At 50.7% G+C, this 14259-nt stretch overlaps 1 protein-coding gene across 2 annotated transcripts in view; it reads left to right on the top strand.

Moving 5' to 3' along the window:
• Window positions 1–14259, top strand: part of UQCRC2 (ubiquinol-cytochrome c reductase core protein 2) — a 230289-nt gene that overhangs the window by 77459 nt on the left and 138571 nt on the right. For both annotated transcript variants that reach the window (XM_078665064.1, XM_078665065.1), the window contains exons 2-3: window positions 2107–2184; window positions 4930–5079. In XM_078665064.1, the coding sequence (XP_078521190.1) occupies window positions 2107–2184; window positions 4930–5079 (228 nt within the window). The remainder of the gene's footprint in view (window positions 1–2106; window positions 2185–4929; window positions 5080–14259) is intronic.

Genomic DNA, 14259 nt, shown 5'->3' with positions numbered 1-14259 from the left:
TCAAACACAGTTCTTGATGCCCTTGTGAGAAACTGATAGACTGGAGCCATCTTCTGACCCGCTTATCATCGGCCGCTTGCCTCATATAGATGTGGTGAAGGAATCTTTCACCCTCTTCAGGACATCAAATCTCTACTACTTTGTATGTGTGGTTATGCAGTCACTGAAAACTGTTTTGACTTGCACTAGAATCCTCTTGGCCAAAATCTTCTACAAAAGAGTCTGGCTAATTCCAGGTCTACCTCAGATCACTCTCTATTTGAAAAATGTAAGGACCTATGATGCTGTCCACTTCACTTCTATATCCATCCCACTAGTCCTAAGACCTGCTTCGGATTCAGGAGTCCTAGTGGTTCCACTTGAACTTCTGTATTATACTGCTGTTGCTATTTTGCTCTCCTCTGAATTAGGAACAGGTGGTTTTATTAGCTCACAAATTTCTTTGGGATTTATAGAGAATGTGAGGTGGAAAGGAGGGCAAACCTCTAATCAGCAGAATAAGACCCGAGAAGTAAGGACCCTCTCATCGCTTTCCTGTGGGGAAATCTGAAGGCTGCTGTCCCACTTGGCATCTTCTTGGGCTGGACAGGAATTGCATAGCCAGAGTATGGCGAGATTGATCAGAGGGGCGTTTATGGAATGGGAATGTCAATAAGCCTAAATCGAGTTCCTGAGTCATAAGCATTTTCAGACACACCCCATTACCAGGCTCTGAGATAATGTTAAAGCACTGTTATCCAATATGTAACCTACCGTTCCCCAATACATATCCCAATCCCAGCACTGCTGCCTCAGCTTTTCATCCATAAAGGACAAATACATGGAGTGGTCTGAAGGTGGGCAACACTTGCCACTGTTCTGTGAAACTACAAAGCTTTGGACTGAGTTCTGTACAAAACGAATTCTTTGTTAATGGGTACCCATATCTTGAAGTATCTTGATAAATACTAACACAACACAAGAAGCAAATGAGAGGACCATGCTTTCAGGAACAAGTAATGGATCTCAATTGGGGTTAGTGGAAGTGCTTGGTGCTTCTTCTGTTTAAAATCAATCATTCTGTTGACCTGACACTAGCTTCAGGACATAGTACAGTCTGGCTCTCCAGATGCACACAAATGCCAGGACACAACATGATTGCAGCTCCATCTTTCTGTGCCGGAGATGCAAACATGAAAGATTTTAAAAAGGAGCCAAAGCGAGTATTTGGAAAAATAATGGGGTCCTTGCTAGACGAGAGTCCTGAAATTTTTTGTTATAAATACCCACTGTACAATGGAAAAGGGAAAGCTGTCGGATATGCTACTGTCCGCAAAATAGTCCATATTCCTACAATAGAGGATAACCATAATTTCCCAATGATATTGTGACTTGGAAGGATGTTGTATATCTTGGAAAATGGTGAAGAGTGCTTGGGGAAAGAAAAAGTAGTCCAGCTAAATAGTTCGTTGCCAATAGCTACTGCTTCCTGAAGTCTCAAAAAAACTTCATTGACTTAAAAGGTTACATGTGCTACGAATATAGGCTGAGTCTAAGCTTGACTGTTTCAAAGCCAGCTAGACTTCAAGACGTTTCAGAGTAAGCATCTATGATACAGAAAAGTACAAACTACGCTGTTAAAGTAAAAATAGACGGAAATGTGTACCTTGGCTCTGTGATTGGACAAAAATGCAAAAGTGTTTAGGTGGGGAAAGATGGGTGGCGGGGGGTGTTATAATTACTATGTGATTTTTGTTTGTAAATCTGAATAAAAATGTATTTAAATGTAGACTATTCAAGAAATGGTTCTGCTGTCAGTAAGATGGCTATCTCAAACACTGTATAACTTGGTCAACATCTCTGGCAATGTCTTTCCACTAAATACTGTTTATCAATGATTGTAAAACTGTAAACTGCAGCTTGACACATGTACCGTAACATTTGTCCTGCCTACCCTCTAAGTACTTAGTTCCAACCTATATCTGGACTTTTTGTACTGCCTGTTATCCCTTGTTTCCAGCAGAAATGCAACTTTGTGACACATATGCAATCAAAATGATTCCCAAGTGCATAAGTGATTCTTGAGTTATGCGCCGTATTAATGGGATTACCTTCATGTTGTTACAGAGGCGGCTTTATTCTGCTAAAGCTGCATCTCAACATCAAGCAGCAGCTTCTGCAAGACTTCACCCTGAGGATCCTCAGGTCAGTAGAAATGGCTATTTTGTTTTTCATGGTATTTAGTAGTTCTTAACCAATTTGTGAATTTCCAATTTTCAATTATTCTTAAATATAGTGGATGTTTTTTAGTTAGAATTGAGCTTTTCCTAATAGTAGGCTGCTTGCAGTTTGGTTTTGCTGATTGACTTACTGGAAATTTTCGCTTAGACTGAACATTTTCAAACCAATGTGAAAGGTCCTTGACCTCAACCATGACCTATCTTGAAAGAACTCAGAACATAGCAGCCTTTCTGCTTTTGGTGTATCTTCATAGGGGCACAGTTAATCATGCTCTGCACACTCACTGACCTTTGAGCATGGTAAGCCAAAACGGTTCCCAGTTGCTGTCTGTCTGGTGGTCGTCATGACAAATTCGGCTAGCCAACTATATCATGACCATCACATTGTCCTTGTTAAACCCTGTAGTATCAGATGTAATATTTGGCACCAAATTTCTTCATTTGGTCTTTCCACTTGCTTGAAATAGAATTGGCCAAACTATGTTTAAGGAACTTTGGTACTTCTTGTCGTAACCTCTACCCTGCTAGTCTCGCCACTTATCACTTCCATACTCCTTTCCTGCACAGTATTTTCTCAAATCCTCTTGATTGACCTTATTTATGGAAGTGATGGCTGAGGTACACAGGTGGAGTAAAGGCCTTGAGGACAGATATATGGGTCCCTTTATTCCTAGTATTCCCACAGTTCCGTACCATGTTTACGGTAAGACCCACAAGCCAAGTGCCTTGTATTTTTGTTGTTTTTCTTCAGCAAAGTCTGCATTTCATCACACTGTACCCACAAATGTAACCTGACAGAAATATGGACGCTGTTGACTACCGTAGTTAAAATCATACTGTATTGAGTAGTGTGAGAAGGTTTAAGGAAAAAGCGGAGCACTAGTGTAAATGAGAGAGCTATTTTACTTATGTGTACTAGAGTATCAAGTCACAATTTATTTGTGGAAAGGAGTAAAATGACACAAGGTTTGGAGAGGAGACTGAATAATTCCTCCTAGAATGAGGAGGGATACAATTATAGTCAATTTATAGACCCTGCAGTGAAGCACTCCTCAATAAATGGGCTACAGTTTATACATGTATGGTAAACACAACTCAATATAAATGTACACAGTTCTGTAAAGAGTTTATTCTTAAACACTCATTTTGGCTTCTATTAATTCCTTTGCACAACCATCTTCAGGATACACATGTTTAAACAACTTGGAATGCCTCTCATACTGTTTTTATATACCATTTTCACATTTTGTTAGAATTCCACCAGGGTACAAGATATTGTCTGGGGAGAAGGGGACATCTTAGTAACAAAGGATGCAAACTCACTGTACCTGAGTATTAAACATGAAGATGTAATGAATGCTTGTGGCCGTTTCCTGAGAGCAAGAGGCAAATCTTCCTACATGAATTTCTGATTACTGCTACACAGTTGCCTGATTCAGTTTGTGGATGTGCCTGTCTTTTGAGGGTGGACATGTATGTCAAGCAAAGGAGCGCTGTGAGAAACTCCAAGCGACAACTCTGCCAATAGACTTTCTGAATTCAGATCCCTAACCTTCTTGGCAGCCACAGATGTTACACAACTTTTGAAATTGAAGTGGACGGAACTTTAAAGTGGCACAGAGCTAGTAACAAATCTTAATTTGTTATCAAAAGTAAATTGCCAAGCTAACACTTCCAGCTCTCCACAAGATCGCTCCGAAAATAAGTTTTTTGGGGCTTCGAATAGGGACATACCAAAGCCCTGTTTTGCGGTGCATACACTTGCCTCTTCAGCACATTAGCCGGCCATCTAACATAATGGTGCCAAGTCCGTTTTTCGATAGAAGAGGGCTGACATCATACTACCTGGAATCATCCACGGATAGGTTGGGGATTGCAACGGGGCGACTATCTTCCAAATCTACTTTCTCAGGTCTCATTGAAGGAATCTCCCGAGCTATTTTTACTTCATACTTCAAACCTTGATGTACCACAGGGGAGATCATACATTATATCATTTACAGGCTCGCCATTGGGCATCAAGAATCACGCACAGTAAGGTTGCTTAAACGACCCAACACCTTACCAATGTTCCAACTGACAGAGAATAAGCCTTGAAAAAGTTACATCAATGTAACGAAACACGTGTCGACTGCCATCGACTGTTCTGCCATCTACAACGATTAGGAAGGCCATAGGATTAGGACCTCCAGTCAGGCTATCACTGTTGACTTAGCTTGTAGTGCTCAAACAATTTGTGATTCATGCACATAATGTGAACGTGACAACATTAAATTGATTGAAACCGATACTTGATTCTCTGAAGTTCTTCTCTGTTTGCTTGAGACTTGTATAATGTTCACCTACTGATAAAACAATTTCTGTTACAAGATTTTTAGGTATTGGCCATCGAGTTAAATCTTAATAGCACATTGCTGAAATTACAATATAGAGTGCAGAGGTTCACCCTTTCTTTTAACACTTCCAGGTGCTTAAATGATTTGATTAGCACGTAGAAATCTTGAATATGCTGCAAGAGACTTCATGGACCACTAGTTTGATCAGTTGTTTTGTGTTTTATTGTGCATACAGTAAAAAGCTTTATTAATTACACTTAAAGGATTGTTGAGGAGTACATTTTTAACTGTTCGATTGTATTGCAAGGGTTGAAAATTTGACTACCTGAAGTAAAATGTCCATATTAATCATTGTGTATATTTATTCAATGCAGATCACAAAATTGCCAAACGGTTTGGTAATTGCCTCCGTGGAAAATTACTCTCCCGCATCAAAAATTGGAGTATTTGTTAAAGCAGGGAGCAGATATGAAACAGCAGACAGTTTGGGAATCAATCACCTGCTCCGCCTTTCATCCAGCTTAGTAAGTTCAAATTCTTTACCACCCTGTACCCCAACTCCAAAACTAGGTAGAGTTAGAACTCATTTGGTATGCATGTGAAATATATGTTAATATGAATCTTAAAAATGGCCATGTTTTCATTTAACAGTTTACCTGTTCCAAAGCTGTTGAGAGAGAGAGATCTATATATCTCAAAGGCTAACGCTGAAATGCGCCATCCTTAAGTTTGGTGCACAATAAACTTGTTATGCCGTTTCCTGGTGTGCCGCCTCTTAATTTTCATCATTTGGTTGTGATTTGAGAACTTTACGAATATTCAAGTGGCTGCTGCTGCCACTTCCTGGCACCAACATCTGAGGAAGAAAAACCGCTATTGCAGCGCTTTTTATATATTCTTATTCTCAAGAACCCTGATGAAATACCAGAATAAATGACATTGGTATTTCTTTAGTATTTTTCATGCATCTCACTGGACCAGTTCCCTTTTTGTTTGTAAAATTTTTATTTTCAGTTTGCAGAACACAAAATAAAACAGTACAACGAGCGACACTTCTGAAATACAGACTACATACGGGCAGAGCACTTTAGTAGGAAGAGTCTCAACGGCAGTGTAGCATAGATAATTCAAAGTCTGAAGTCCAGCCAAGGAGGGCAGCCGGAGCTGAAGCAAGCTGTCTCGTGCGCAAATTGCTGAACCCTTCTAAAGGTGCAATGGATGTCGCATATCAGGATCAACCGACAAGGAACCCCCCCCCCCCTTCCCTCCCATCCCCCCCCCGTGGTGATGACAGCCATTCATACATACAGGCATACTTCTCACAATTAAAGTTGGAATAGGTGGAGCGCGCGCACTGAGGAAGGGCAGACTGCTGAGGGCAATCCACGTGTAAGGAATCGGACCAGAGGGCCCCAGCGGAAGATGAAGTTCTTAAAGTTTCCCAGAAAGATGTCCGCCACTCGTTCCACACTCAGGAGTCTCCACAGTCTCGCGTGCCAGAGGGAGATCGCCGGAGCAGCTGGCGTCTTCCATGCTGCCGCAAGGGTGAGTTTAGCCGCTCCAAGGCAGAGCCAAAGGATCTGCTCGTCAGCTCTCGTCTGGTGTTCAAGATCCGGGTCCCGAAGCCCGAGTAGGACATGTTCCAGTGAGGTAGATAGTAGATATTGGATAGCAGAGTATGTCCTTGAGGTGGGACAAAATCTCCTCCCAATAAGGGCGAATGACCGGGCAGTCCCACCAGATGTGGCAGAAATCCCCCAGGAGACCACAGCCTCTCCAGCAGCGGTCCGATGAGGACGGAAAGATGCGGTGCAGTTTGGATGGGGACAAGTACCAGTCCATCATTGTTTTGAGATGGGCTTCCCGCAGCGCCACAGAGCGATTGTGCGCCGCGATGTCCCGCCAGAGGCCCGCCCATTCGGCATCGGTGATGTCTCTTCCGAGCGTTTCCTCCCAATGTCCCATATAGCGTGGGCGGGGCGATGCTGCCGTAGTAAGCAGCAACTTATAGAGAAAGGAGATGGCCCCCTTCATGGTGGTAGTGCGCAGGAGGAAGGACTCGAAGGCGGTCTCGTAGCTGCATCGCCCGTCCCGGCGGAGGTAGCCCAGTGGAGGAGCTGGAGATGGTGATATCTTTCAGACGGGGGGACCCCATAGTCTCTCATGCAATTAGCGAAGGTAAGCGGAACGGTACCGTGGAAAAGATGAGTAAGTGCTCGACAGCCTCCCTTGCGCCACAATCGGAAGGGACCCTCTTGCAACGCTGGGGGAAGGCCGGGTTGAAATGAATGGGGGTGAAGGGCGACGGGAATGTCGTCCAACGATCATCGCTTGAGACTGTGTCCCATACTTTCAGCACCGTGCTGGTGGGGGTACTGATATAGGCATTCCTAGGCCTATCTCCCTTGGGCTTCCAAGCCAGATCCCACACGGAGCGACCCGCAACACTCCTGTCCATATGCAGCCAGTGTTTTTCGGAGAGTTGCTGGGACCATTCCACAAGGACTCGTAGTTGTGCCGCCTTATAATACAGGTGCATATCAGGAAGACCCACTCCCCCCTCCAACCGTAATCGGCGCAATGTAAAAAAGGAGAAACGGGCGCGCCCGTCTTGCCAGATGAAGCGGAGCATCAATGTTTTGAGGCGCCTAAAAAAGTCTAGATCCAGCGTGATGGGAAGGGCCTGAAAAAGGTAGTGGAACCTAGGGAGGAGAACCATCTTGATGGCGTGTATTCTGCCTAGCCATGAGATGTATTTGGGCCTCCAGCGGGCTAAGTCAGCCCGTATGGACGTCAGCAGCGGTGCTAAATTTGCAGAGAATAGGCCCCCTACGGTGGGTGTCAAGTGGATCCCCAGATACAAGAGGGAGCCGGTCGCCCAGGACAAGGGGGTCAAAAGCCGTACTCGCTCCATTTCAGCCGGTGACAGTGTGAGGTTTAGGATGTACGACTTCCCAAAATTAACCTTAAATCCGGCTACCTCCTCAAACTCGGACAGGACCCTCTGGACGTGTGGGAGCGAGCGAGCAGGGTCCTCTATGGACAGTAGAACGTCATCCGCGACGAGCGAAAATCTTGTCTTGCTCTCCTGTGAAGGGGAGGCCCCGAATCCCCTCGTGCTCCCTCACCACCAACGCCAGTGGTTCAATGCTCAGCGCAGAGCAGAGGGGAAAGGGGACAGCCCTGCCTGGTTCCGCGGGAGTGGGAGAAAAAAGGGGACAAGTGGCCATTAACAGACACCCTGGAGCACTGTAGTTCGCCCAGATCATCGTGATGAATTTATCCGAGAATCCGAAGGCCGCTGGGGTACGAAACAAAAACCCCCAATCCACCCGATCGAAGGCCTTCTCCGCATCCAATCCCACTAGCACCGCCGGGATGCGGAATCTATTGGCTTTTTCGATCAAATGGATCACCTGACGCAAGTTGTCGTGGGTCTGCCGTCCCGCGATAAAGCTCGACTGATCTGGGTGGATGAGGATCGGCATCAGATCCCGGAGGCGTCGTGCAATAATAGCTGAATACAGTTTCGCATCGATGTTTAAAAGGGCAATCGGTCGGTAGGAGGAGCAACTAGCGGGATCCTTCCCGGGTTTAGGAATGACCGAGATCACCGCCTCTGCCATAGAGCCAGAGATGCAGCCAGTCTCGGCCATCGCGTTGAAGAGATCAACTAGGTAGTCACAGATATCGGTGGAGAAGGTCTGATAAAAAAGGGCGGTGTATTCATCCGGCCCCGGCGCCTTGTGAGGCTTCAGGGCTTTGATGGCGTCAAGAATTTCCTCCCGGGAGAAGGGGGCCGTTAAGAGTTTGTTCCGGTCAGCAGAGACTTGAGGTAGTGATAAGTCTGCCAGATAACGCCCTTGCGCTTCAGGATCATGATCATCGCTTCTAAAGAGGTCAGCGTAAAAGTGGCCAAACAAGGCCGCCTTCTCCTCGTCTCGGTGGAGCGGGTCCCCCGCTCCGTCCCGCATGCTCCCAATGTATTCTCTTTCTCGTTTGTCTCGAAGCTGTCGGGCTAAATGTCTCCCCACCTTGTCTCCCTGTGCGTATGAAGTGTGGCGCAGCCGTAGTAGGGTAAATTCCGCCCTGTTGTTGTAGTGGGCCCTCAGCTTCCCCCGTACCGCCGTAAGGGGGCGAAGGGTGAGTCGGGAGGGGTTCAATTTATGTGCCGATTCCAGGGAGGCCAGCTCAGCCTCTAGCCTCTCCCGTTCCGCCCTCCGCAATTTGTTAAGATTAGCGTTTAGGGCGAGGCACGTGCCCCTCAAGGAAGCCTTGCAGGCATCCCAAGTAGTGAAGATAGAGGTGTCCGAGACCGGGTTTAGAGCCCAGAAATCTCGGATGGCCGTCCGCAATGCTTTACAAGAAGTGTCATCTCGGATTAAAGCAACAGGGAAATACCATTTGCGTAATCCGTCTCCCCTCGCCGACCAGCGCAAACCAAGGACCAGCAGGCTGTGATCTGAGACAGAGAGCGGAAAGATGCTGGAGTCGCGGACATCGCCCCGAAGGGCCTGGCTTAGAAAGATATGGTCTAGCTGGGAATAGGAGCGGTGGACAGCAGAGAAGAAAGTGTAGTCTCGGGAGTGGGGGTGCAGCGCGTGCCAACTATCAATCAGGCCCATTTCACCCATCCTAAGCTGCGTGGCTGTAGAGAACGAGCCGGCATCGGCTCCAAGAGTGCCTGAACTATCCAGGATTTTGTCCCACACAAAGTTAAAATCTCCGAGAAGAATCAAATGACCCTCAACAAAGTTCTCAATTTTACGCAGCAGATCCTGGAGAAAACTATTCTGCCCTGAATTAGGAGCATACACCACCACAAACGTACAAATCCTTTCGTGCAGCAATCCTTTGACCATCAACCAACGGCCCTCCTTGTCACTCTGCATCCCCATTGGTGGAAAATGAAGGGCCGCTCGAAACAGAAGGGCCACCCCTCTATGCTTGGTGGAGGCCGAGGACCTATAAATAAGCGGAAAGTGCCTATGCCTAAGACGGAGCTCATCCCTACGCGCCAAGTGGGTTTCCTGTAGGCCCACCACATCCAGCTGATGATCAGTCAGGTATTTCCAAATTTTTGGGCGCTTTTGTGGAGAGTTCAAGCCCTTCACATTCCAAGTAGCAATATTAAGTGGCATAGAGATAAAGTAGAATCACCCGCACTGCAGTCATCACAACTACCCGCCTCCCTGAACCAGCCAGCATACCAGCCCAAGTCCCCCAGTCTCTCCAGTACTGAGCGTCCCTCCCACTGACATGCCCCATTACCTCCTCTTGCAGCCTCCAGGCTCTCTCCTCCCCATCCCTCCCGGGGCTCCCCGAGAGCCTCCCACCGTCGGGGTCAGCAGGGAAGGGCTCCCCAGCAGAGTCAGCACGCACAACAATCCACGCATTCCTGTCATCACCACCCCTTCGAACAACCCACCCGACCACCCCAACCCCACTTTCCCCTCAACCCCTCCCGCATTCAACTCTTCGAAACCCCAACGACCCTCAAAGGCGGATAAATAATCCCAGATTCCAACAGACCCCAGATTCCAACAGACCCCCCCTCAGTTGACTTCCAAGTCTCTCCCATTTCCCCCCCCCCTTCCCAACCCCAAATCAAACCCAAAAACAGTGTACTTAGCCGTCCCATCGGGGAACATTCCGTAGTGGTCCTCCTGGGCTGGGGATGTGGTATCCAAGGTGGGACCCCACAGGCCACGGTACGGGGTGTCTTCTCCAAAAGTACACTGAAACCCACGGTACTTGGCATCACGTGCCCCTCCGGCACCAACCAGCTGGCGGCTCAAGGATCAAGCGGCACCGGAGCTTTGCTGGGACGACGCCAAAGTCGCCGAGGCCACCGATGCCACTGCATTCCCTCTCTCTTGCAAGCTAGCCGCACGATCAGGCCGCCCACGAGCCGTGGTCGGGCCTACTCTCTGCCAAGAGGAAGAACGCCTACGTCGTCGCGGCGGCGATCTGCCAGACTCCTGCGAGGGAGTCTCATCATCCAGCCCCAACAGTTCTTTTGCCACTTGGAGAGATCGAATCTGCGCAAGTCTGTTCTCCCACCGGAAGATGATGCGGAAGGGATGACCCCACGAGTAGGAGATGTTGCGTTCCCGGAGGAAGGTGGTCACCGGGCGGAACTCCCGCCGCTTCTGGAGGGTCGATGCCGCTAAGTCCCGGTACAGCTGCGGATGATGGTCCCTGAATTGCAAGGAAGGGATAGTTCGCGCCTTCCGCAAGATCCGCTCTTTTAGCTGGAAATCGTGCACACAGGCTAGGATGTCCGGAGGCGGCCCCCCACCCCTTCTAGGGAGACCGAGCCTGTGCACTCTGTCCATTCTGATTTCCTGAACATCAGCGTCGTCCAGGACTTGCAAGAAAAGAGCTTGGACATAACCCCTCAGATCGCCTGCTTCTCCGTCCCAGGGTACTGCCCGAATACGGATGTTGTTCCGGCGGGAACGGTTTTCCAGGTCTTCCGTATGGGCCTGAAGATCCAAGTTCTGCTCCGTGAGCCTAATGATATCTTGCTGCAGCTGGTGGACATCGTTCGCCACGTTCAGGTCGTGGTCCTCCAACGTGGCCACTCTCTCTCCGAGGCCGTCCACGTCCCTCCGCACTTCCCCGAGGTCCGACGCTAGTTGGGCGCGAAGTTCAGAGATGTCCTCCTTGATAGAGGCAAAGAGTTCCGTCATAAAGGCCTTGGTTGCAGGGGCCTCATCGTCCGAATTCTTGGGCGATACGCTGGGTCCGGGGGACGGCGGTTGTTGAGAATTCTTTGCCACGCCATCTTTCCCAGGCTTCCCCTTGCGCAGCGTGGAGGACATCGCGACACCTCCGGGAAGGGTAGCAGTCACCTCTCCGGTATTCACCAGGTCTCCTCCACACCAGTGCTGGGAAAGCAGATCTTTTACCGGTCCCCGCCCGGCCGGGGCCCTCCAAAAGGCAGGTCCCAGTCTGTTTCTCAGGTGTCCGCCTCTGGCACTCCGCCTCTGGGGGCTGCGCCGCCGATTCCACTGCTAGTGTCCCAAGGGCATCGGACCCCCCAGGCTCACGGTCCCGGCATATGTCCGGCCCCGCCGCGGCCAGCCGTCGCCACACAGCGCACACTACTCACTACTCGAGTTGCAATGCTCTCCAGCCGGGCCCCCAATGAAGGTCACCTCCGTGACGGACCAGCACCGCAGGGGTACAGATGTGGCGAAAGCAGGGGGGCGCTGGGTCCCCTCCGGCGGTCCCCCCCCCCCCCATCGGTCCCCCCCAGGTGCTCGAGTCTCAGGGGGCTGCTGTCCAGCTGGGCCTTCCCAACCTCCTGGGCACTTCAGGGACGTGGTGGGGGAAAGGTAGCGCTGTTGCTGGGGCCCCTATTGGCTGCTGGTCCTCCTCCACGGTCTCCACCCTCCGGCCACGATGCACCTCCACCCTCTGCTCGGAGCAGCTCCCCAGAGCTGCGGGGGGTAGGCGCTAGCCCAAAGGTCTGGAGTCCCCTCTGCTACAGGTCCACCCCTACGCCCCCTTCCTCCACTTGCGGTGCCCGGAGCCCGAGCCCGCCAAGCTCCCAGGGCCTGGGATCACGAGACTCGCGCTGCAAGGGTTCCGGAGCCCTCTTCCAGGCCTCTTCCACTCTAGCGCGGTCCTCCGGCGTCCACCACTCCACTGCAGGGCGCGCCTCAGGAGAAGATGCAGGCGGTGAGATCGCGGCCGGGCCGCACCGCCAGGTTTGCCGAAGCGGGCCGGGAGGGAGGGGAAGCAGCGAGGCCGCCGCACTCACCAGGTCCCGCCGATCCTCCTCGTCAGCGCTGGCCGCCGGGGTGTTGTGCTGCACGGCGGGGGCCGGCCGCCCGCCCGCCCCGTCCTCGTTCCGTCTCCGGCAGTGCTTGCTCCGCTCAGCTGCGGACCGGAAGCCCGGTGACTCCCTCCACGCCAGGCCGGGGATCGCAAGGCCGCAGACCGCCGCGGCGGCAATTTCCACCCTCGGGTCTCCGCGGTCACACCTGAGACTCCGGGCCGGACCCCTCAACTCCAGGGGTCACTGCAGGTCCCAATCGGGCGAAAAGCAGGCTGCCTCAGATGCTGGAACAAAGCTTAGCCGGGCTTGGCGCCGGAGGGACTCGAAAGAGCGTCTCACTCCGTCGCCTTCTTGGCCACGCCCCCCGACCAGTTCACTTTTAATTATATTTGTAAAGCAGCATGTGTTTTATTATCGAATCGTTTTTTCCTTTTTAGGGCTCGGCTGAACGCGCGGAAGCGCGTCCCCGCCGAAGCTCTTTTGTCGGCATGTGTGCTTCCCAGGAGACAATCCTGGCCGCGCGCTTCGCCTTTGAGGCGATTTGAAAGTGGCACGCGCCGACTGCCACGCGCCGCGCTCGGCCAGGCTGTCTCCTGGGAAGCACAAACATACCCAGGCACACCTCCCCCTGCACGCATGCGACCACACACACACACACGAGCGCAAACAAACATGCAGACACGCAGACAGAGACACTCCCCCCCCTCCCCCGCACACAGACACACACACAGGAGCGCACATACACGCACACATACAGAGACACATGTACACACATCCACACCGTGATGCCTTTAAAATGTGGCGCGCATGGCCCTTGCGGTGCAGTTTACCCTATTTCCAGACGTGGCTCGCACCCATCCATGCCCGGTCGCCTGGCGCCCTCTCCCGGTCCCTCCTCCGGGTCTTGCTCTGCTCCCCTCTGCGGGTCCCCGTCCTCCGTAGCTCTCCAGAGCGACCCCTGGCGGAGAGTGTGTGTCCGTGCCTGCTACCTCCGGCTTCGCTGGGCAGCCCCGAACTCCTCGTTGCTGCTTGATCTGGGAGTCCTTGGGGCCGCCCCGACCCCCTGTTGGTCCTAAGTTCTCTGCCGCGCTCCGGGCTCCTCTCTGCGGCTGCAGCCCTCTGCTCTCTGCCCCTGACCTCTGCCTCCCTCGGCTCGCACACTCCCCGATCCCTCTCTCAGACCCCGGAGGTCTCCGCTCCTCCTCCTCCTTCTCCCGGCCCACACTTCCCTCCTCCACAACTCATCCCCCTCCCCTGATTTGGACGTCCTTTTCCAGGACACCCCTCCCCTGCACCTCCTCCTCCTTCTCTCTTTATTGATTTATATATTTATTTATGCATTTTTATATAGCGCGGACTTTACCCGAAGGCGTCAGAGCGCTTCACATTAGGAACAGAAATGAAACATAATGAGAAACATTACAAAAGAACAGATTGCAAAAACAAACGTTACTTACATAAGGTAATAGTGACAATTGTGAGCAACCAAAATACATGAGGTAGTAAAGGTAATAGTGACAATCGTGAGCAAACAAAATACTTGAGTAAAAATTGTGAGCAACCAAAATACATGAGGTAGTCAAAAGTGCACAAGAGGCCCCCTCCTGCCCAGGCATCGGAGCAGCAGCCACCTGGGTATGTATAACCACTGGAGTACGCCATAGCCTGTGCCATCACTCACACGGAGTCTGACAGCATACGGGGTTACCTGGCAACGTGCACTGTCCTCCCCTTGTAATTGGTAGCCTCCACTAGTATTCCCATGAATACCTGACGGCGCGCACAGTTGCGCACATATAGTGTATGTAAACAATGATTGGTAGCCCCAGGGAGCAAATGACACCATGCATTATTACCTCGGGCAGTACCCCACAGAATGGATTGTTGCCCATAGGGAATAGGGCATATGTGCAAG

The sequence above is a fragment of the Lissotriton helveticus genome, chromosome 10 (genome assembly GCF_964261635.1).
Source record: "Lissotriton helveticus chromosome 10, aLisHel1.1, whole genome shotgun sequence".
NCBI lineage: Eukaryota > Metazoa > Chordata > Amphibia > Caudata > Salamandridae > Lissotriton > Lissotriton helveticus.
Note: the sequence above shows the minus strand (reverse complement) of the source record. Positions and strands in the feature narration are given on the sequence as shown.